The following is a 24,889-nucleotide window of genomic DNA, read 5'->3' as shown; positions in this document are numbered from 1 at the left end:
CAGGAAACATCCCACACCGTAAAACCCACAAAGAAACGTCAGATTATCCTTTCCTAAATTTACCCCTGTGTCTTGCAGGGAAAACTGCGCAGCACAGGCCAAATTTGGATTTCCACAGAACTGAAAGTGAAAAAGAAAAGCTTGGATGATGATGTGTTTCTGTTGTTACATAAGGGCTGAGTCATTCTTCATGTTTCTACCAGAAGACTATCATGTTGGTTTGGTGCAGGTAATATAAATGCTCCCTAATCTGATTTTCAACCAAAGAGCTGATCAGCAACAGGCAGCCCCACTCTGCATTAACCGCTGCATGTCAAACAGGTGTTTTACAGTAGCAGTCAAAGCCAACACATCTGTTGTGATAGTCACTAAATGGTCTGTAGCAGGAGCGGAGCCAGACGTTGTAAACATTCGGGGCCCAAATCTTAAGGGGGGGGTCGCTCCATAGTAACAGACATCCAGCGGAAAAGAGTGCCATCCAGCAGATTTTTGGCGGCACCTGAACAATCCCGAAAGTGGAACATTGTGGGTATAGACTAGGGCGTTACACATCGGGGGCGTGAGGAACAACGACTATTTCGCATAAAAACTATTCATACCGGTGCCGATGCAAATTTGTGACAGTTTTCAATAAAAGTTTTTAATATCCGTGCCAGCTCATCTACCAGATGGGTGGGACAGTTTGAGATCCCTGAACCCTTGACCCCCCCCAAAATAATAATAAAATAAATATAAAATAAATGCTGCAGCTCCTCCAGACCACCGGAGGGTCTCCTGTCTTGTTTCCCCTGGCTGCTGAGTGGAGAGACGGGGGTTAATGTTAGCTCCGGAGACTGCAACCCCCGTCTCCCCCCTGTGCTGTCCCACGACGGTCGGGAAGCCGCTGCAGGAAAAGCTAACACTAGCAACTGCAAGCTATTTTATTAAGTTTCCTTTTTAGCGAAATACTCTGAGTGAGTTACACAGTTAGCTTATATATCCAGGGCTTTTATTGTGAAAGGTAAGAAAGGAAAGATTGTCTCTGGTAAACACTGTCTTTGTCAAGTTTTCTACGTGAAAAGTACTTGTGAAAAAAAATATATTGACGTGCAAATTACTCTTGTAAGTGTGTAAATGCCTTGGCACTCCAAACTTCACACATTTCATTGAATGCTTATTGTTGTTTTTAGCACACACAAACGGAATCTGCAGATTTATTTATTACAGTTTACAGTGGTCATTCAGAATGCAAATCTGCAGGAGTGTTTTACTACTTGGGGTTCAGATATGGTAACATGCAATTTCATTTTTATTTTATTCTACTTAAAATCTGCGGGAAATTCTGCAGAGATTTTCTGCAGCCGAAGATTCTGAGTGGCCCTGGTTATTATTAGTTACTATTTTGAAATGATCATATTCACCTTCATAAATTCTATAAATACAATTTGCAACTGAATTTCTGTAGGCAAACCTAATTCTGCAAGTATGTAGTCCATCATGAATCTTGAATGCAACATTAAAAAATTTATTTTAGATAGACCTGAGTACAGTCAAATAGCAGACATGTAAGGGAGATGATCTGTTAATTAGCCCTCCTAGCACAAAAGACACAGCGAAAGTGCTCAAGCCCAAGCGATACGTGACAACACTCCTACTCAAAAAGCGATGTTACAAAATTTCATTTTAGACATTTATTTACTATTTTATTCATATGTTACGCTACATTTGTGAACCCAAGACTTTTGTAAACTCATTTCAAGCACCACAACAATTGAGTGTAGGTATGTTTTCACAAGAGATTTGAGAACTCTTTCTGCATTAGGGCCAAATTATCTCTTTACACGTTGCTCTTGAACAATTTTGGGCGTCACTATACTAAAAGCTGAGTTTGTTCTGAGCATTTTAATATGAAACACATGGGGATCAGGTTATATACAAATACCCTTAAAAGGAGAATTCACAAAGATATCTAAAAAATGCCCTTAGACCTCAGAGGGTTGGAGAAAGAATAATGGAACCCTGGTTGGCACGCAGGCAGAGGTGCCTCTGGTGCACACGGTAGGCCGGTTCTCACCAGCACCTACCGGGCACAAACAGTCTCTGTTATATGCTTTACCCTGCAGCAACAAATGACTCCCAACACACACTCTGAGCTCACTCAATGACAGCGTGAATTGGCAGCTGATAACAGCCATAGCCAGTAGTGTTGTGGGGCCTTGGGATTTGGCCCTGTTGTGATGCTGTCTCTCTTGATGAGCCATAGCCTGTACACAACTCCTCTGCCAGGCTGCTGAAGGAGACTAAGTGTCCAAACTGAGACCGTGACAGTCTCCTTTAGCTTCTCTGCACTAGTTGTTTTAGATTTGATTAGATGTGGGAGTTTACTGATCATCTCCAGGGGCGGCTTCTGGGGCTCCAGCCCCAAATGTTTTCTCAAAAGCCCCGAATCTTTGAGGGGTTTTAAAATATCTTCAACTTTGTGTAATTTCCCCTCCATCTCTCTGATGCTTTTTACGACAGATTCCCATCCTGCATGCAGTGCATTATTTAATCGTTACATCAATTTTTTTCCTCCTTTTGGGTGGCAGGAGTGAAAATGAATCATTCTCAACACATGTTGTGTTCTGGTTTCAGAATGATGAAGACAGTTGGAGAACAGTTAGATAAAAACTAAGATGAAGGGTCTACAGCAGGGGTGTCAAACTCATTTTCACTAAGGGCCACACTGGAAAAAGAGAACCACACCAAGGGCCAGACATTGGTTTATTGATGTTCTTTTGCTACTGCGTGTCACTTTTTTTTTTTACATTTTGGTAGCTTTTTTTCCGCATTTTTGTTGTTTTTGTTCCAACATTTTTGTGGCTTTCTCAGACATTTGTCACCCTTTTGTAAAGTTGTTGCTTTTTCCGACATTTTTGTACGCTTTTTGTCACATTTTTGTTGACATGAAGCCCTACAAAAGTAATCAAAAGAGTTCCTTAGCCATCATAGAATATAGCTAATCAAGTAAAACAATGATAAATTTTTTTTAAACAACAACTTGTTCACAGCCTGAATATGAAAACTCTCTCTGCTTCTATGGGAATTTCTCAGAGTTTCAGAGAAAGTCTCAGAGTCGGCAAATCTGCCATATTCTGCTTTGAATTTCAGGTAATTGCAGTTTAAAAAACACTAGTGTTTTTGGTTTGGTGCACAACTACTCGGGCCAAAATGTATTGTGACTGTTTTTTTTTTTTTTTAAGAAAGCTGAAGGGGTTTAATGTTAACAGATCACTTCTGACAACTTTTTACTCATCTTTTGTTGAGTCAATCTTAACCTTTGCCATGATCTGCTGGTTTGGCAATTTGAGTGTAACCAACAAGAACAGACTGGAAAAAATTGTAAACATATCTCAGAAAATAATTGGCACTGACCTCAACAGCATTAGGTCTGTGTATGAGGCCAGAGCCACACAGAGGGCAATGGCCATTTTGGCTAACACCACTCACCCATTACACTCTGAGTTTTGCCTCCTACCATCAGGAAGGAGGTGTACCTTCCGAAAACGTGCCCGGTCTAACAGATACCCAAGATCATTTGTACCATCAGCTGTTGGGTTTCTCAATAAACTATAGGTCATCTGCCATCCCTGCTCATTTCACAGCATATATTTGTCATCTTTTTAAGTGTAGTGTACATGTGTATTTATGTTTTTGTCTATTTACTATTTTAGGTTTAATGTGCTTTTTTTTGCTAATGTTTATGTGTTGGCTACATGTTGTGAACCAAATTGCCCCTTGGGGACATTAAAGACATTTCAACTTCAACTTCAACTGCTGTCATTTCAAGTCTGAAACACAGAGCACATCACTCACAAAAAAAAAGTAAATGCAGAGAAATTTTCATGACTCAGAAGCATTCTAAATTCTTAAACTCCCTCTTGAATCTCATAGTTTTTCTGTTTTTTTCTTTTCTTCATAAAACATAAGAAAAACACATACACATTGTATGACAATATAATATATCACACAAGACATTGTATGTCGTGTGTAGTGTTTATTATGGCTGCACCACTCCCATCATATTCACAATTCTTTGATGCTGTGTGCTTCTTTTTCTCAAAATCCATTCTTAAATATTTGATGTTTGGGAACTTTAGGGTTGAATTCAAAATATGTTTCACCAATGCTTGGTAATACAACATAGAGAATGTCTGTGACAATGGACACTCCAGGGGGTTAGGCAGATGTCACTGGGACAGAGACATTCATATAATTAGTTGTAAATTCTGGTTAGATGTGTCCCTTCCTCTACAGTTGGCCCCTCCCTATATAGCTTATAAATCATGAGGATCGCAGGAGAACTATCTGATAATAAAGAAGGCACAGTCTAACACAATGCAGGAGACTGCCCTCTAAAAAGTGTCTGTGTTCTATATATATTTATATCATTATATTTGTAATATATTCATAGCAAGATCAGGGTTGTTTAGCACTGTGGCAAGTGTCTTTTTTTTCAACGAGGGCCCGGCTGTGGGCCAGTCACAGACTGATGTAAGCATTAATGTGGAGCCCAATAGTTTCTGTGATAACAGTATCATCGAAGGAATCACAAAATTAAGAATTTAAATAAGCTAAACACAGATTCCATCGGGCCGCACATTAAGTTAGTGCTAAAAGCTGACTGGAGATTTGAAATTATGACCATTATTGCCTGGTGGGGGGCAACTTAGGCCCGGTGGACCACCAGGATTGCAATACACTGGGGGAAACCCTGAAGATAACAAATATACAGTATTTTTTTAACAGCAAAACAACCCATCACCCATCCCAGTAGAGTCAGTATAATAACACACCCTCACAATCACCTATGTTTATCGTGATATCCTCTAAATAAAGTGTTTTATAAAAACTTTTAAACTTAGTATAAAACAGGTGCCTGACCAAAAACCAAACTGAAGGCAAAAATCCGCCCTGCAGATGTGCACGCTGTACTGATAGCTCCCAGCTATTTTAGTTTAATGGAACAACGTTTGGATCGGATTTTTATCAGGCGTTGTCAAATCACCATCACAGAGCAGATCACATCAAGACACAAACACATTCATCGCTCAGGTGGCTGTGACCTGCATGACTCAGAGTCAATCTATAGTCTCACACTGGACCAATCAGAGCGGAGCTGGACAACACTGTCTGATACTCCCACGTAAGGGGACAAAACATGCCGCCATAGAAACAGCAACCAGATGACAACATAATGTTATACAGACACATATTATCAAATCCAACACAACTAAATGAATCACATCAATCATCCAGAAGAAAATAATATCGTAGAAACTGGAAAATACAAAATAGAATTTTACTTGCCCAAACTAATTCAAGTACAACCTGGCAGTATTTGTATTGATACCTGCAACAGGAAAAGCAACACCAACAAAAGGGCCGTTAATGGAGTAGAGATAAAGAGTGTCTCTATTTTCAGAAGGATGTTGATTTCCCCTCCCATTCTGTTTTTTTTTTCACCTGTTCGATCCCAATTTAGTAGCCTGACAAACCAGACCCACATCCAGATGTTGGGTCTGGGAACTCATCATTGACGGAGCTCAATCTGAGGGGCGGGATAAACGTTCCTCTTTCAAATCCCTCTGCACTTCATAGGATAGCGCCACAACCAGGCAGAGCAACGAAGAAGGTAGCGAAGCTAGTTGATAGATTAAACTTTTGCCGTATCCGGTTGGCAAAACTCCGAACACATCTTCCTTTTTTAAGAATGATTTCAGTGCCGTTCTTTGTTCTTTTCTCAAAGAAAAGCTTAACTACAAGTCTTCCAGAAATCCGCTGTTCCCAGCAGCAGCAGCCATAAGCCCACCTACCGACTTTATACACGATGTGATTGGCCTGACCAGAGTTTGGTTTTTCCAACTCGCAAGCCAACGGAGAATGCCTAGACCCCCCTGGCTGCAAATTAAATTTGCTGCTGCTAGGGTGCGTCTAGATTTCTAGGCTACCAATGTATCTCAGTGTGGATAGATTGAGTATGTATGAATTACAACGTACAGCCATGCATAGGGTTGTTTTGGTCATTAGGGCACAGTGGTAGAATGTAACTAAGTACATTGACTCAAGTACTGTACTTAAGTACAAATTTTAGGTACTTGTTCTTTACTTGAGTCTTTTCTTTTCATGCCACTTTCTACTTCTACTCCGCTACATTTCAGAGAGAAATATTGCACTTTTTACTCCACTACATTCATCTGATAGCTTTAGTTACTAGTTACTTTACACATTAAGATTTCTGCACACAAAACACATGTACTTAATAAAATCTGATGTTTTATTATTAATGAAACTAGCCAACAATATAACGGCCTACAAGTCCAGCTAAAATGATTAGACCATTAAACACACAACTGGATCCTTTCCAGTTTCTACAATGGGAGGTTTTTTTCTGCATTGACTACGTTTACTTTTGATACTTTAAGTACATTTTCCTGATGATACTGACATACTTTTACTTGGGTATCATTTGGAATGCAGGACTTTGACTTGTAACAGAGTATTTTTTACAGTGTGTTATTAGTACTTTTACTGAAGTACAGGATCTAAGTACTTCTTCCACCACTGTTAGCGCGTATGCTACGTGTCTGCTCTGAACGGCTCTTAAGACAGCGTGTCGGGTCTTTCTGTACGGCGGACGGGTAAATGAGTGGCATTCGTGAATAAAGCTACATTGTGCGCACTGTACACACTGGAATGTCCGATAAGACGTCATTCAAGAGAACGGTCGGTTCTGACTATGAGATCACGAATAATAATGATATTAATAAACTTCATTTATATAGTACCTTTTCAAATCAAGGTTTACAAAATGCTTCACAGGATAAAATCAATACAATCACGAAAGTGTTAATCATAAAACAATGAGATCAAAAAAAAACATCAGTAAAGCAATGCATGGAATAATCAATGACACATAAAACACAGTAATAAAAGACAACAATAAAAACAGAGGGATGGGATCACAGGAAGGCTACATGATAAAGGTGCGTTTTTAGAAGAGACTTAAATGAAGAGATAGACCGAGCCATCCTGATCTCCTCTGGCAGCCTGTTCCACAGTCTGGGGGTCCCAGTGTTGTACTCGAGTCACCAACTGTCGAGTCAGAATCCAAGTCTGAGGCACCAAAGAACAGTCGGAGACGAGTCACCATTACCCTGAGTTTGAGTTTCGAATCAGAGTCGACTCCTTAAAGCGACTCGAGTCGGACTCTCGAAGTCTGAGTCTAGGACATTCACAGAACCCACCTCCCCCCTGCAAAGCAAACAGCATTGTGGGTGACCCCAGCCAGGGTGTTGTACGCATTGACGTATACAAAATGGACCAACAGATCCCGTTGCTCTGGACGGAGACCAGTGAAGTCTATTAGAAGCACTTTTCCGGTGAGCGCTGAGCGTTACTGCGCAGCCTCCAACTGGGCTTGAAGACGTAGATGTGACGTGAGCAACCTGTCTGAAAGTTGTAAGTCTTCTGGTAGCTGTGCCAAGAGAAATCTCAATCCTTCCCAATCTTACAGAGACAGAGAGCGTAGGTATATGTAAGGAGATAACATGGGAACAGGCTAATTATTGCTAACTAAAATGCTAGTTAAGATTAGCAATTAAACTTAAACAGCTAATGTGAGTCGAAACTGCCTGTGAGCTTCTACTGTACCGTACGGTAATTTCTCTACTGTGCGACAGTAAGTCGTGTGTTTATGACACAATTGTTAGCCTATTTTTACAAAAACACCTGCTACAGAGCCATAACGTGAGGTACAATGTAATGGAGCCTTTTATACATTGTTGTGTTTCTTTAGAAATAAACAATGGACAAATAGAGTCTTTAAACGCTTCAGATGTAAATTTGCTGCCAAAGTGGCGTCAAAATGAATGGCAGTCAATGGAATGCTAACGGGAGGTGATGGCTTGGTAGCATCAAAATGGCGCCAATTTGCAATTGCTCCATTTGTCTGGCACATCTGTTGCACAATTGACAAAAAAAAGTTGGCTTGACTTGAGTAATCCATCACTGCCTATTACACATAAGAAGTAGTCAGGCACTTCATCCAAGTCCGAGTCCTATTTAATGAATGCTCAGGTCCATTTCATAAATCCTCGGGTCCAAGTCCAAGTCCAAGGCATCAGTGCCTGAGTCCAAGTCAAACCACGAGGCCAGAGAATAGCGACTCCAGTTGGTCTCAAGTCTGAGTCCAGGACTCGGGTACTCCATCACTGGGTCCGGATGGCAAACACTCTGTCCCCCTTGTATTTTAATCCGGAGTTTAAGGACCTCAGGGTCCCGAATGTTGTGAGCATGTCTCTGAACAATGCGTGGGAGATCTTTAAAGATTGATTTAAGATTAGGAGCAGAGTTAATAAAAAAAACAAAATGCCAATAATGCTGGAGAGTGTCGTGTGATGCAGAGGGAACTGCCGTTATCTGAATCAATATGTTTCTTGTTGAGACATACACTTTGATTGATATTCTTAAATCTCGCTTCCGCATTTTAGATCCAGGCTTCCTCATGCTGCCTATCCCTAAATCCTTGTGCGATGGAAACTCCTGCCTTGTAATAATGTGTTTCCTATAGAGATCTGTTACCAATTTCTCTTGTCATCTCTGATGATCAAAATGTCCAGAAAATGGATTTGAGAGGACTGTGAATAAATAATAATTAATAAGTCAACCACTTCAATGCCTGTGTCGTGGTTTATTGTCATAAGGTGATTCCACATCAAACGTAACCAGTCAGGCTGTTCCCACGGACCTTCGTACATATAGCTACGAAAAGTAATGAACTCTAATTTGTAGGTATTCCATGTATTTATCATTGTATGCACCACATTGACTGCTGCTGTATAAGAGTGTGAAGATCTGCAAAGGAAGGAAATTGGGGTGGATGGTTGGGTACTAAAACACAGGGCTTTCAGGCCGGAGTTCATGTCCCGGAAGAAGTTAAGGGGAAAACACAAGACTTTCACCCAGGAAACAGGCGTTTGGGTCCTGGGAGTACTACTTAAGGGGACCAGAGTTTTAACCCAAATCGCAATCACATATTATTTTTCTAATCTCAACTAGTCGTTTTGGGTGTCTAAATTTAACTGTCGTCGCCGTCACCTCCGAAACAACCGTAACCTCACGGTGATGTCTGGGTGTCGCCGGTGATGGTGTCCTGACGGGTTCCGCCCGGCTGTCATCGTCATCACCTTCAACCCTTCAGTTCCTCCGTCGCTAGGCGGGCGCAGAACTGGCTGGCGGCCGGCGGGGGTAAGTTCCAGCCCGGCTTACGGGGTCGAGGCACGCCTCGCAGCTCGGGCGGAGATCTGACGGCAGGATGTAGCTACTCCGTCAGCCGGTTTCACAGATGGACACTGCTGTACCCTCAAAGTCTTCATACTGCTTGTAGCTGAAGACACACTGGGAGCTGTAATATACAGTAACTGCGGACGTAAGAGAGCACAAGGGCGCGAAAGAAATCTTCACGACTGCGCATGCGCGAGGGATAAACCCTATAGCAACAGCTCTTAGAGGGCAATGCCTATTCTAAACAGAACTGTGAGGGACTGCTAAACTTAACCGTCATGTGACCGGCCGGCCGGTGGTCTCTTTAGGATATCATGCGAATTGTTGTGCATAGTTTTTCGTATGATATCCTACGGGATAAGGGTCAGGGACAGGACGGTCAAACCATTTTAAAAAATATTAATCAAGGAAACGGTATGTTTTGGAAAGAAAAAAGAAATGACATGAAGTTTTAGAAAATACTGTGGTAATATAAATGGTGTTATTGGATGATGCTTTTCTTTTTTTTTTGAGTAATGTCTCCTATCTTTAAAACAGCCAGATAAAGTGCTGTGAATTAGATTTTTAAAACCCACAGTTGACTCTGCATGGAAATACATATTCTTTTAGCCCACTTGCCTGCTCCTCGTCATTTGGCATGCGTAGCACACGCTGTACAGTGTTCCTACAGTAATTACATCAAGGTATGGGAGCTGCGATGTGCTGATCTGCGGAGCAAATGTGGAAATTGCAGCTTAGATGCAGGTTGACAAGATGCCACCGGTGCGGGCTTACATAAATAAAACATAACACAATATCAGTGGATATTTTGATGCATTTCTTACACCAACAAAGAAGGAGGCGGGTGAGAGGGATGGCCTGGGTCAAATTCTGATTAGGGCCACAAAAGGTTGGCCCTGCACCATTTTAACATGTAACATGCAGTGGGTGGAACGGTAAGTACATTTCCTCCAGTACTTGTACCTAAGTAAAAATTTTGAGGTACTTGTACTTTACTTGATTAATTTTTCTTCTACGCTACATTTCAGAGAGAAATATTGTACTTTTTACTCCACTACATTCATCTGACATTTAGTTACTAGTTACTTTACACATCGTCACCTTCCTAAAATAATGGCCTATGTCATTTTTTGACAAAAATGATTTCTTTGCCTAAATCATCTCCTCATGGTGCTGGCCACCTCTGGTAAAATTGCCTACATCCTCAGTTGAACAGGTCTTGTGATTAAACACACAACTGTTTGGATCCTTTTTTCTGCATCGATTACTTTTACTTTTAATACTTTAAGTACATTTTCCTGACGATACTTACATACTTACACTTAAGTAACATTTTCAATGCAGGACTTTGACTTGTAACAGCGTATTTGTTACAGTGGAGTATTACTACTTTTACTGAAGTACAGGATCTGAATACTTTTTCTTTTATTTACGCTTGCCTTTACAGCGACAGAAACGCATCATCGCAGCATTGAATGGGTGAAGTTAATCAGAATCAGAAATACTTTAATAATCCCAGGGGGAAATTATTTAAGTGGAGAATACTGCACCTTGCAAAAGAATGAATTGATGCATTTGGTTGATTCAAATAGGCTTAATACATCACCACTATAAACAGACTGGGCTCCTTCTAGGACAAAACCTTCTGGAGTGGTGACTGCAGGGGGGGGGGGGGTAGGCTTTGTCTAATGTGGATCTATTTTGGAGCCATTAATATGAACAAAAGAGATCGAGGATCCCCTGGAGAGCACATATCTATTATTACCTATTATTATGGGACATGTTCGTGCTATTATACTGAGCGACTGTGCGTTCCATAGCCGGCGCTAGGATCCAGAGGAATGACCCATCTCTCTCTCTCTCTCTCTCTCTCTCTCTCTCTCTCTCCATCCTCTCGCTCTCTCTCTCCCCCCTCTGAAGACTGTTTTAAAGTCTCTGCCAGACTTGGGCTCACACGTTATTTCCTGGATGGACGGAGGAATGGAAAGCTTCCAGCGCCTCTCCACCACCACCGATACCGACTCTCCCCTCTGTGTGTGCCCGCCGAGCGCTGCTTCCACCGCCGCAGCAGCCGGAGCGACGCCGCGCTGTGTGGACCGCCGCTGCTAGTCTCCCTCTTTGCTGCATATATATATATATACACACACGCTCCTCCATCACCATCAGCATCACCATTCAGGATCCCAGTGTTATGCTCATACCCGGGGATCTCGGGGGGATTTTGGGACGGAAAGACTCTTTACTGGACCTCTAAAATAAAAATAAAAAATCCACCGCCCTCCACCTCCACCTCTCCACCGTGCCCAGGCTCCGTCTGCGCTGCGTCTCCGGCGCTGCTTTTTACGCAGCCAAGGCGTCGCTGATTTGCCCGCAACAAATCTAAAAAAAAAAGGAGGAGAAACTCAACAGTTGTTGCTGCGTTTTGTTTGCATGTCGAGGTGCATATCACTGCCATGTGGAGGCTACTGCAATCGTGCTGTTTCTGCTGCTGCTGGATTTTCTCTCTGGTTTTGCCTGCCTTCGTGCTCCTCTGGGCCGACTGTCATCCCGGTAAGTTTCAGACCCCTCCAAGTCAAACATGGGGCTTTTTTCTCTCCCCTGCTGCTCGTGTCTACGGAATGGTATGTCTAGGAATGTGGTTATCATTGAGGAATATCCAGTATAGCGGGTCACTGGCTGGGAATAGCCCGTGCCTTTTTTTTTTTGGGGGTTGACGCGCATCCCCGGCACCGGCTCGTTCTCTAGAAAACTGTCGGAGACGCAAAACAGGCAGTTAGTGAAAAAAAGGATTAGTATGCAGCCGAGTGACCTGTTTCAACCTCCTCGTATCCATTAAAACGCACAACTCTGTCACAGGAGCTCATATTTCCCCCCTTGCTTTTCTCCCCTCTGATGGAACTCGGTCCTCCCTCTTTAACTCTCCAATTCCACCTTATTTCTCTCCTATTTTTTTTTTAACCCTTTCAATAGCAATCAAACTGGGGGCACAATGTGTTGGGATAGCACCAAAGGAGCTGTAGGCAAGGGTAGGCTGGGAGTTGGGTCCGGGATAAAAAATAAAAATAAAAAAAAAGGATGGAAGATGTGACGCCTTGTCAGCCGGCGGCGCGTTATCTTAGCGCGTGGAGCAAAGACAGCAGGGCTGCTGAAGCCGCTTTCACACACTCAGGCACACAGAGCCCGAAATGTGCAGCTGAGGCTTAAAAGTGTGCCGTGGAGGGTGGGTGGGTTGGTGGGTGGGGGGTCTATGTTAAGGATGGAGATGTAGAGCCTTCAGAGGAGTTCCACAAACAATCAGATGGGACTCTGTTAGGATACCCCATGTGTGACACTTTCTTTTTTTTGAATGGTTAGAAACAAACAGTCTGGTAGGAAATGCTTACATTTCTCTAATTTTAAGTTTAAGTTATACAGCCTACTAGAATTTAACTAAAAAGGAAAGCGTCTGCTTCCACCACAGCTGAATCCAAACGCCCCCCCCCCCCCATGCCCATGTTTGTGGGGCCCTTTTCTTTTTCTGTTGCGTTTACTCTCAGACAGTCGGGAGGAGAAATCAGCTGCATGAAACTGGAAAATAAATCCCCCCCCCCCCAAAAAAAAACAAAAAAAAACTCATTTGACCTTGACCAGAGTGTCCATACAACACGCCACATCTGTCCAGCTGTTGACGATGCCAGACATGTCTTGTCTCAGACACCTTTCACAGCCTCTCCAGCCCGACAGGAGCTGGGTATGTTCAAATCTGGAGTTGTGATCTTCTCAATTTAACCCCCACACACACACACACCCAGCCTCACAATACATCCATATTATATGCGTATGTGGTCATATTTTTACTCCCTCTGTGAGCATCTTTGTCGTCCGATGTGAATTCATATTTGTAAAATTGGATCGTATTTACGGTCATAGAGGCATATGGGAAATAAAAAAAGGTTAATACCCCCAATATTTCGAAGCAAATACCACCATATCTATACCACGGCGCTGATGTTGCTTTCAGAAGAATATTTACGCACCGTTGAAAAGCAAGCAAAAGAGAATGATGCATCTTGCAGCGGGCATATGTGTGATGGAGAGGTTGGTTTCACTCAGCCTGAGAGCGCACAGGGATGTAATCCAGCCTGCGAAAAAAAAAAACGACAGAATGACTCATTTCCAATGGAGCCCCTTGCATTAGGAACGACAGAACGGCCCTGACCCAGTCGGAGTGTGGGGGTGTCATGTCCAGAGTTTGATATCCATATATAATACCCAGCTCTGCACAGCGGTGTGAGCCAAACACGCTTCACTTATTCTTTCCTTTAAAGAAATCGGAGAAGTTCATTGTGGACCCTCATGTGCCCCCCAACCGCCTACCACCCGCCCCCCCTCCAAGTCAGAGGAGCCAACTGTGATGTTGAAATTCACCGAGCTGGTGTTGGAGCCGTTAGCCGTAGCTGTCTATAGACATGACACGTCATCACAGAGCCGGCTAGTCGGACTGTATTAGCCTACTTTTCAGCTCGACCAGATTAGCTCTTACATGTCTTATGAGTCTAAAGACACACGCACGCACACACACACACACACACACACACACACACAGAATGAGAGAGAGTAGAAAAATATGACACTGCCCTGTTGCCTAATAAACACAAATCCATCCCAGTATTTATATACAGTTAGGATGGATAGATTGGCTTCAATTTCTTGTTAGACATTTAGTTTTGTGTGTGTGTGTGTGTGTGTGTGTGTGTGTATGTTGTGCCCCTTCATTCCCTCTTTTTTTCACATTTTAATTCCATCTGATCACAAACCTGGACAGAAATGAAGTGGAGTGAGCCGAGGAGGAAGCGAGCGAGCTGCTGTGAGAGACAGACGGTCCTGACGGACGGACGGAGGGAGGCCGAGAGAGACGGATGGGAAGAATAATAGTCTGTCCCACAGGTTGAGAATTTATTTATTCGCGGTGGTTCATGAAAACACGAGGAGGAGTTGTTTGTTGTGCCTGGAAAATGAAGCCAGTTGTTTTTTTTCCCCCAGACCAAATACTCAGGATGAGTGAAACCAAATGGAGTAATACATTATTTTTTTTTTTTTCCAGTAAAGATGCAGCGGTAATTCATTTAAAAAGAGAGGCTCATTAGCGAGTAAAAGCGTCTGGTTGTCAGGGTGTTTATTGAAAGGAAACGCAACAACAGGGAACAGACACAAAACAACAACAGGTAAAATATTCATTTTGCAGATTTAAAAAAAAACAAAAACAACACAAGTAAGTGAAAAAAATAAAATAAAAAAAACTTGCCTGCTATGAGAGGAAATGGGAAAGGTTAGCTGGGGCTTCTTTCACAGCAAAATAACAATCCTTTTGTCCAACGACAAAATCAGCCGCATGCCACTTTGTCTTTACATAGATAACGAATGAATGCAAAAATCCAATAAAAAAAAAATGAAGAAAAAAAAAAAGTGGGTTGGGGAAAATATATTTCAATGAAATATAAGATATGTAAATATAAGAAATAGGAATATAGTAAAAAAAAAAAAAAAAAAAAAAAAAGGACAGACGGATGGAAATTCAGCTGCCAGTTTGGGACGCTTTAGAGCAGAGATCTTCAACAGGGGGTCCGGGACCCTTAAGGGCTCATCAGAGCTACTGCAAGGGGGGGGGGGGTACCAAATTATTGTTAATTTATTGAAAGTTTCCAAGAAAATTCTAATCCCTTAACATGAATCCAACATATTATTTAGTAAATATAAATCAGCATCTTTGTGAAAAAAAATACACTGATGATAGGCCTACTGGCCTATGGGTGAGGTATAGTCACTAAGGTAGCCATCCACAGACACAGGCCATCTTAAGGATTCACTGTGCCACATGTATGTTTAACATTAAAACATGATTTATAAAATCATGCCAACAATTATTATTTTAATAGCTTAGGCCGCCCTATGTATTATTGTAGGCTTATTTTAATATGCAACTCAATTTAATACATTCTCTGCGATGTAGTAGATGGTCCCTCCTCCGTCTCTCTTTCAGTTAAGGGGTCCTTGGCTTGGAAAAAAACGTGGGAGACCCCTGGGTTAGCGCCATGAGGGATTTCTGGAGAAGAAGTGGGCACTGTCACCGAAAGAGCAAATCTACGGCTCAGGACATGGAACATTGATAATCTCTCTTGACCTCCTCTTTCTCTGCCCCCCACCCCCGCCATCGGCATCATGATACCGGCTGGGAGCGAGCCCGAGGTAGCTGCTTGATGCCACCGGCTAGCAGATGATGTGGAAACAGAGACGAGTGTGCGTCTCTCCTGCTGGGTGTCATCATCCGGGCCGGGCTCTCAGGCGCTGCTCTGCTTACCTTCCAGCCCGCTCATCTCTTCTTATTAATAAGGCTCTTATCCAGGAGATTGGCTTTGGGAAACGCACAGGGAAAGGAAAGAAAGGCTTTCTGTAAAGAAAAGAAAACAAAAAAAAAACACGTCACCCGTGGGCCACTGGCAAATGTTAATCGCTTTGGTGGCTGATGATTTATAATCAGCTATAAAAGGAAAAAGGAAAGAAAAAAAGCGTCGTACAAAGTATTCAGTTTTCAGCATTTCTGGTTTATTGGACCTATTTGATAGTCCAGGGAAGATAACGAAAGATTCCCTCTTTGTATGAAGATGCTGTGTGTACCGTTGAAAGACGTCCTTTTCTGTGATAAATGTGTCAATACATCCAAATATATGTTGAATCATTTTGTAGTCTCCTAACTTCCTGCACCCGTTTGAACCTGTGTCCAGTACAAAGCAGCTCAGCAAATGAGCGTCAGCAACTGTGAGAGGAAAAACTAACGGATGATGGCACTAAGGTTGAGAAAAAGGAAGAAAAAAAAAATGAAAAGCTGGATGGAGATGGAGATCATTGAAATGGCGGTGCGTGGTGTGTTTCTCTCAGCCCTGCTTCACTGAATGGCTTGCGATGAAGACGTAGGTGGTTATGATCCGATTCAGATCTCTCTCAGATGATAATGAGGCTCTGGTTCAGCAGCGTTCAAGTAAACCACGTGTCACATTTGGCCCCAATGTATGTTGTTTCCAAGAGGGGGAATGGCATCTTTTGAGCTTTGTCTGGTTTGTGAATTTGAGTGACATTTGGCAAACGGTTTTCACTTTAAGATTTACATACAGTACATCAATACGCGTTGGGGGGGGGGGGGAAAAAACGGCAGCCATGTGAGAAAGACGCCAGTGATATTTTTTTATTCTCACTTCCTGTCTATGCAGCTTTTGTACTTTCCTGCTGATTATAATATGTGTTGTATCATAAAGCAAAACAGCTCATCTTCATCAGAACCTGTGATTTCCTCTGCAGGGGAATCTCTGACATCCGCAATTATGGCCTCCCGCTCCAATTCAATTCAATAAGCTTTGTATATTGCAACGGAAAAAAAAGAAAGCATCACGCCAAAAAAATAAATAAAAAAGAATCGAAATCGAAATTCAGACCTGTAACCCTCCAACCTCCAACCTCCAACCTGCAGTGTTGGGACAGCACGGGTGTAATTTACGCAGGTGGGGGTGGTGGTGTGTGTGTGTGTGTGTGTGTGTGTGGGGGGGTTGTTTGGTTGCAACTCCCCCCCCACAATATTCAAAACTATCCGGGCTAATGAAGTGAAAAAAAAAAGAGTTTAAATGCTGTGGCAAGCAAATATTTGTTGTTAAGATGAACATCATTCCTAAAAAAAGAAAAAGAAAAAAAAATAGAAAAGAAAAAAAGACATCCACAATCACATGTGAGGTTTCGAATCTGCAGAATGTTTTGAACAATACAGCAGATTAATCATGAATAATGCTATTTACAGAAAAGGCACAAATTGCTGCAGAAAAAAAAAAACGACCAGAATGCAGGAAATGAAGTGTTTGACGCTTACAGTTTTCTTCATGGACGACCCAGACACCTGGTTATAACGTCTGCCCCTCCCCCACCAGGTGAGGTAGGTGGAGATCTCAAACCCCCCCCCACCCCCCAAATATTGAAACCAAAGCTAAACCCTTAGGCCCTTCATCCTCTGAGCTTTCCAAGAGTGGAGTGCATGATTTACTCTGAAGTCCCCCCCCCCCCCTCCCACCATAATAATGTCATACCTCGCTGCAGAGCAACACCAGCCAAGTGCTGTTAGAAATACCGGAAGATGCTGCGCTGTCGCGTGTCTGCCCGAGTGACCTGCCCGCTGCCAACACGCCCCCCCCCCTCCTCCGGTCGCCCACATAATGACCGGTTTGCAGCCACGCAAACATCTGTTTTTTTTTTTCATTCTTTCGGGAATGGATGGAAAGCACTGAGCATCACCGCGGGGCGTCCGCTAGCTGACACAGAGCATCACTTTTCCTCCCCATCTGTGGCGTGCGGTGTCAACGTCGAGGCATCACGCCCCTGTCACCGCGCCGCACTTCAGCCCTGGGTTAACCAAACACACAGGGGAGAGGGAGGGAGGGAGGGAGAAAGGAAGGAAGAAAAAGGAAGAAGACAGGGGGGAAGACGGGCGGAAAGAAAGAGATGTCTGGCCTTCAATCTGTCGCTCTCCACTGCTGAAGAGAAAGAAAAAAAACAAAAAACGAATAGGCCCTGTCGCTCGTGGCCGGGAAGGAAAAAACAGAACAGTCATTGTAATCTCACAACAAGCGCCTGAGCTGGCACATCTTTTCACCCACACAAACACACAAACCCTCCTTCCATCCATCTCTGTCTCTTTCCTCCCATCTCCTTTTTTTCATTCAACCCCTCCTTTATCTCTGCTGTTAGAGCGTGCGCGCGCATGGCACACACACACACACACACACACACACGTGCACCTGTTCCGCTTCTTTTGAATCCAGGAACAAATGAGACAAGCGGGTTTGTTAACCATTCTAAGCAGGCCTCCGTGTCACAGACCCAGAGCCTTTTTTTTTTTTTGTCGCAGCGATACTAGGGGAGGAGAAGGTTGACATTTAGGGGAAGGGGATTGGATATGCTTGGTGGCCCTCGGTCGCCAACGTTATCATCCTCATCATCTCGGTGCTCACCGAGCTATTATCTGGCCTCCGCCGTGGCCCGGGAAAACGCTCGCACGCCGGCTCGCGGGTCACTTTATCAGTCAGCGAGGAGCTTGTCAACACCGTCCCGGCTTTCCTTAATAGATTGATTAAAAAGATACGGTGTCATGTTTTAGTGTGTGTGCGTGTGTGTGTGTGTGTGTGTGTGTGTGTGTATGTAAGATGCAGCGGGGGGTGGCGTCAGGCAGTTATCCATGTAGGATGCTGCTTTGGTAGCTGTCGCCCTGTCATTAGGAGCTAGCTGCCTGAGAGAGAGAGAGAGAGAAAAAAAAAAAAAAAAAAAAAAAAAAAAAAAAAAAAAAAAGAGAGAGATTGGGAACCAGAATGGAGAACGTCCCTTCTATTGTGCTATTGATTTTTAAGCGGGGAAATGATGTTTTGTTGCACAAGCGGGGGAAAGTAAAGATAAATAGGTCCGATAACGATAACAATAGTAATGATGATATTAAGTGCAGAGGCGCTAATGATATCTCGAGAACGCCACGAGCTGGGGAGCCGAGCGTGGAGCAACCGTCTTTTTTTTTTTTTTTTTTTTTTCATCAAGCGTTTGTGCTCAGCCGAGCGTGCCCGTTAGGTTTTTAATCTGTTTCTCATCAGATTTCCTTTTCTTTTAGTATTAATACGCCAGTGGGGGCCCCACAGTGCAGCCTGGAAAAAGGAGAATAGTGGGGAGAGCTGTCTGGCCTTCTCTTGCCATGCCCTGCTTCTCTCACACTTAACGGGCTGCTGAATATAATATGCACTCTTCAACCAACAGCAGCAGGCATTCACTTTTTTTTTTCCTGTTCCACTTCATTGTTTAAATCATGTCCACTGCTGGATTATTTGGAGAAGATGGGGATGTGGTGTTCCCCACCTATCATTTTCTGGAAGGTGCCTCCTGATTTCTAGCTCAGTCCAGCCTGTCCAGCCAGCATACCCCCATCTGTAGTGTCAGTGGCTTTAGCGGGGCTTTCTCCCAGAGAACATCTGCCTGCTGCTGCTGGAGCTTGAGGTTGAGAGTGACGTTTTCGTGCTGGAAAACTAAAACAAATAGCTTAAAGAGGCTGAAAGCTGTTCTCATGAACCATTCCTATATCACAGGGCTTTTTAAAGCCAGGGAACTGAGTTCCTGTTCCGGGAGAAGATAAGGGGAAAACCAAAGACTTTCACCCAGGAAACAGGTGTTCGTGTCCCGGGAGTTCTACTTAAGGGGACCCTAACCCTAAACCACAATCTTTTTTTCTAAACTTAACTAGTCGTTTTGGTGTCTAAACTTAGTCTCACATTGACAGACCTTCCTCCACAGTGCTGCGGAGGAGGGTCTGGCTAGTCCACACAGCATTCTGGGATAGGAGAAAAACGTGCTCTGGTTTATTGGCATTTCTTTAAACCAATCACAATCGTCTTGGGAGGCCGTAAGCGCCGTATGGAGGTGCCTCTGCAAAATAGCCTCAGGAATGAACTTGTTTTGGTGGAACGTGTACATTCAAAAGTTGCTTTAGTCATGCAACAGAAAACTCAGATTGGACTGTCTGGATTTACCCTGCAGAGATCTGAGGAGCAGTTAACCATAGTCCTCAGAAATCCACTGGAGTTTATGCCGTTGGCAACGGAGCGGAAGTGGATATAAACTAGTCTAAACTTAACTGTCATTGCCACTGAGACAACCGTAACCTCACGTTGCTCTGTACCCGGCTCACAGTCACCTTTTCTCGGCTAAATTTTACTGTAAATACCGCTAAACTTAACTGTCATGTGACCGGCTGCCGGAATTTTATAGGATATCATACGACTTGTTGTGTATACGTTTCGGTACGATATCATACAAACCCGTTCGTGAGAATGCGCAGAGGTGAGGGGACATGGCAGATACGGGTGACAATCGTGCCTCTGTCACCGCAAGCGACCCCTTTCAAATAACATGTAGTCATTTGATCAGTTTATTCAAAAATGTGTTTCGAGATCAAGATCAAGATTAACTTTATAGTCCCACAAGGTGGGGAATTTGTCTTGGGCACTTAACCCATGCTGCTGCCATAAAAAAATTTAAAAAAGGCACTCTAAACCTCATATTCTCATCTTCTGTGTGCAGAACATGAGACGTGTCACTAACAATTCTATTGGCTTGTCTCAAAGAAGCCTGTTCATAAATACTCTGCATGGATAAGTTCTCTTTACCAACATTTTGTTTGAATTTGTCAAAGTAAGGCATCACAAACAGTACAGTTTTGGAATTTGTAGCAAACGTTGTTTACCCTATTGCCGTACAAACGAATTTAGGAGTTACCCAGCCCTACGGCCAACAACAGCAGCAGAGTTAAAGATTAGTTGAACGTACTTCTGGCAAAAAAAAAAAAAACTTGTACACTTGTTTTGTCTCCATTTTGTCTCGGTGAACCAATAAAACACTGCAACACGCCCTGGAAGGCAATGGTATAGCGTGCAGGCAGAAACACAACCCAGAGAGAGAGGGGGGAAACAAAGAGCAAGGAGACAGCACGAGACGCTGATGAGAGCGGAGAGGTGTACGCAGCCAAGCCCCCCTTTTTATTTTTCAGTTTTGCTAAGCGGGATGCCAGGGGAGAGCTTCTGTGTCACTGTGCAGGGCTGCAGTGTGTTAAAAGGAGCTTAGACTGACGGGCTGTCCACCGCCATGGAGGCTGACGAGCGTAACCCACGGCGACAGCAAACAAACAGCGCGAGGTGAGAAGAGAAAGAAGTGAAGACGGGGAGGGGACAAATGGACTCGGCAAAAGCCAAAGAGAGTGTGTCCCCACCTTAAGATGCAGCATGATTGGGATATTGCTGACAGAGAGGCGGCTGACGGATGCCAGGTGGTGTTTCTTTTCGCCATGTCCCCTCCCCCCACGCCCCCCCTTCCCGCCGGCGCCACCTTGGCACATGTCAGGACTTTCAGACTCTTGTGTGTTCTTTTGTCAGGCTCGATAGGTGGACATTCACTCCGGAGCTCGTGACAGCTCTCCGATGCACCGGTGAAAGGTGTAGATGGGTGCTCCTGCCATTTTGCCAGAACGTTTGCTCATTCTGAACGTTGAAATGCACTTCGCTCGACTCCCATCAAAAGGGAAAGAGGAATGGAAGCGTTCTGCTTTCTCCCTGAGAACGGTAAAAGAGATGTCACCGTCTCACCAGATGATGTTGTGTCAGTCAGACAACAGTCCTCATGTTTTACGGAACAGTTTAGGCAGCTTTTCACTCCGTTCCTCTTGTTTCTTCGTGGCCTCTTAACGCTCTTCTTTCTTCCCTTTTCCTGCTGTTTTGTAGTTCCTCCCCCCGCCCCCCTGTTCACATTGGTTTTGTTTCCTGCTCCTATACTCTTTCTAAATCACCTTACGTTCTTTTATTTCATTTCGTCGTCCCTCCTTCTGTCCTTTCCATCTGCATTTTTTTATTTGTTTCATCCCATTTTCTCCCTTTCCTCCCATGTTTTCTTTTGCCTTTCTTCATTCTGTCTTTGTATCGCTCTTTCTGCTCTTCCGACCCTTTTTTTTTGTTGCTCTACCATTTTTTTGTTCTTATCGTCTTCCCTGCCTTCTTTTCTTCTTTCGTTCTTTTTCATCTCCTCTTATTGGCATCCTTTCTGTTCCCTGCATCCCGTTTATCCTTCATTCCGTTATTTCAACTTTTCCCATCATTTGTACTTTGTTGTACTTCCGTTGTCTTTCGTTCTGCCCTTATTTCTTTCTTCATCATCTCTCCTTAAATTTCTTTCTCCTCTTGTCTTTCTTTTCTTTTCGTCTCCCCTGTCATTTCACTTTCTTTCTTTCTTTCTTTATTTATACTTGTATTTGGTTCTTGTTTCCGTCCCCCTGGGTTTCTTTACTCTCTGGTTACATTACATGCTTCTGTAACCATAGATTATTATTCTGAACACAGCCCAAACTAATGGCCATGAACTTAAATCCCATTTTTCACCAAAATGGAAAAATGTATGCGCACACACACACACACACACACACACACACACACACACACACACACACACACACACACACACACACACACACACACACACACTTATTTTACATTTGTTTAGTGTGCACAAAGTAGCATTTGCAGTAAAAGTCATTAATGAATTAAGCAATGGAAATTAGGATTCAGGATGAATCTCAAAGTCAGCATCAAGATGCAAAGTGTTGAAGACACATACGGACACCTTTTAAAACCTCCTCGTTGGCTGTTAATGAGGAAATGAATATGATATGATCATTTTATGAAGATAAATGACGACAGAGGAAACCAAACTCATCTGGGAATTTACAGCCTGCATCTGATTTTCGTAGTTTTGGCCATGCTTCCCATCAGTGATAATCGTCTTTTCAGTCAGCGGGCTAATTGCTGAGATCTGGCTGCAGTAAAACAGCACCAACACCACCAGCAGCAGCAACCAGATGTCCACACACATTTTTTAACAAATACAGGAGGACACAAATGTTAAACCTCAAGACAGGTTTACCTTTTATGAGGAGTGTGATCCAATCATTTACTTTGTCAAGAAACCTGCTCCAGTGAAATGGACCAGGTCTCAATTTGGAGATGTTTTTTTAACGCAAAGCCAGCGTTACGAACTGGAGGAGTGATGATTAAAAAATGTGCATCTCCACCAGACAGGGAGATCTGATGCTTTTAGAAATAGATATCAATCAAAACTTGTGCGTGTTAAATTTGGAAGCGTTGATTGGATTTGAAACCAAATTTTCCAAACGATTCCAAACAATTCCAATAAAAAAAATATTCCATTGGAATCGTAATTTTTGAAGCCATTTCAAGTCGGAACTGGTTCTCGATGCCCCATCCTATTGGAGGTGAAGGATCCAGTGTTTGTGGAGCTTGATCAACAGTCAGGACTGAAAGCTTTCTGTCCTAGCCACGTCAGCATTAGCAATTAGGGATGCATCAGTCGACCACTTTGGTCCAGACGGAAATCATTTTAGAATATCGGATTCATTTTGATAAAACTTGGTGCAAACACTCATGGTCCCCAGAGAATAAATCCTACTGACTTTGGTGATCCACAGAAGTTTTCATCTAGTGCCACCATGACGTTGAAATAGTTTGGTTCACATTGAAATTTCTCAAAATTGGATGGATTGCCATTCAATTCAATTCAGACATTCATGTTCCCCACGTGATGAATTGTAATCACTTGTAATAAACCTTTTTTTCCAGCTCCATCATCAGGAACATCTTTTTAGACTAGATTTGTTTTAGGACCTAATACCTGCAGAACAAATCCCATCAGCCTTAACTGTACTGTTCTTTTGCTTTAATGCCAATTAGCAAGTTTAAGCATGCCAACAAGATAAATAATGCTGGTGCTAAACATTTCCTGCCAGACATTAGCATGTTAACATGCTCATTGTGAGGATGTTAACACTGTGATGTAAGCATTGGACTCAAAGCACCGCAGCGAGTGTGGTTGGAGACGCTTATTAGTCTTATTTAATCTAGGACATTTTTTCAAGTTCCCCAATACATTTACGTAACCTAATGGCTCACAAGCAATACAACTTTTGCTCAACACACTTTTGCTCAATTTAGTGCACTCAACGGGCTACTTGGTCTGGTGTGATTAGTAGCTTATGGTGGCGAATGTTAGATAAAGTTAGCAACTATTATCTAATTCTTTTTACTTGTGTTCACAGTAGCTGCTCTTCAGTGAAAGTTACTGTTTGCTCGCTTTAAATTGCAATACTAAGTAGCTGTTGGGTTATAACTTTGAATTGCTATCATCTTCCCGATGTTTACAGCCAACAGTTTGGGTAATAATTTCACCATTTGTCTTAGTTTTACTTCCAGTGAAGATGTTTAGATAACCTGGGTAAACTTGTAACCAACCCCAACCACAAAGCTGTCCTGCCTCCCACTCCTTAAATTCATTTTACCACCCCAATATCACATAAGCAGCTCCCAAATAGAAGTCAGTGCTGCACTCCAATCTCATGGTTTGTACCTTGATCAAATATTTACAGAGGGAAACACAAACCTTTTCAGTTTTTCTTGTGTTGTGCACGGCTCCAACGAGCCACTCAGCTGTGATCTGTTTAAAGTCAATGCGGGAGCGTCATCCCAGTGAGACGGAAGATGATCAGTAGTAAGTGTATTTTTTGCGAGCTGGAAGGTTGGGTGGAAATTCTTTTCTGTATTACATAAAACCAAACTTCCGATGTTGCTGGAAGTTTGGTCCTAAAGAAAAACGGCACAATAAATGGGTAATGCCCCTAAAATTCCCCAAGGTGGGAGTATTATTAATTTAAATTACATCACAAGACCAACCCAATAATAAGTGAATATTCATATTTCTCACTGTGTACAGTGGACTTGGTGCATATAGAGTTGATGCAGTGTGTAATACTAATAGTATGTGTGTGTAATACTCAGTTCTGGGGGGGGGAAGCATGATATTTTTGCAGCCTAACATTGAGGAGAGAGTGGGCCAGGGCTGGTTTCAAGCCTGGATATCCACTGCAATCCTCCAGTGTAGGCAGTGGGAATAAAGGCAGTGAATAAAGAAGAGAGAAAGAGAG

General features: G+C 43.0%; 1 protein-coding gene across 2 annotated transcripts in view; it reads left to right on the top strand.

Annotated features, from left to right (window-relative positions):
• Positions 1–11,226: 11,226 nt before the first annotated feature.
• Positions 11,227–24,889, top strand: part of ptprga (protein tyrosine phosphatase receptor type Ga) — a 538,553-nt gene continuing 524,890 nt past the window's right edge. For both annotated transcript variants that reach the window (XM_039797848.1, XM_039797847.1), the window contains exon 1: positions 11,227–11,853. In XM_039797848.1, coding sequence (XP_039653782.1) covers positions 11,757–11,853 — 97 coding nt within the window. In that variant the 5' untranslated portion in view covers positions 11,227–11,756. The remainder of the gene's footprint in view (positions 11,854–24,889) is intronic.

Source organism: Perca fluviatilis, chromosome 4, assembly GCF_010015445.1.
Source record: "Perca fluviatilis chromosome 4, GENO_Pfluv_1.0, whole genome shotgun sequence".
Taxonomy (NCBI): Eukaryota; Metazoa; Chordata; class Actinopteri; order Perciformes; family Percidae; genus Perca; species Perca fluviatilis.
The sequence above is the reverse complement of the archived record's forward strand: the minus strand, read 5'-3'. Positions and strand labels throughout refer to the sequence as shown.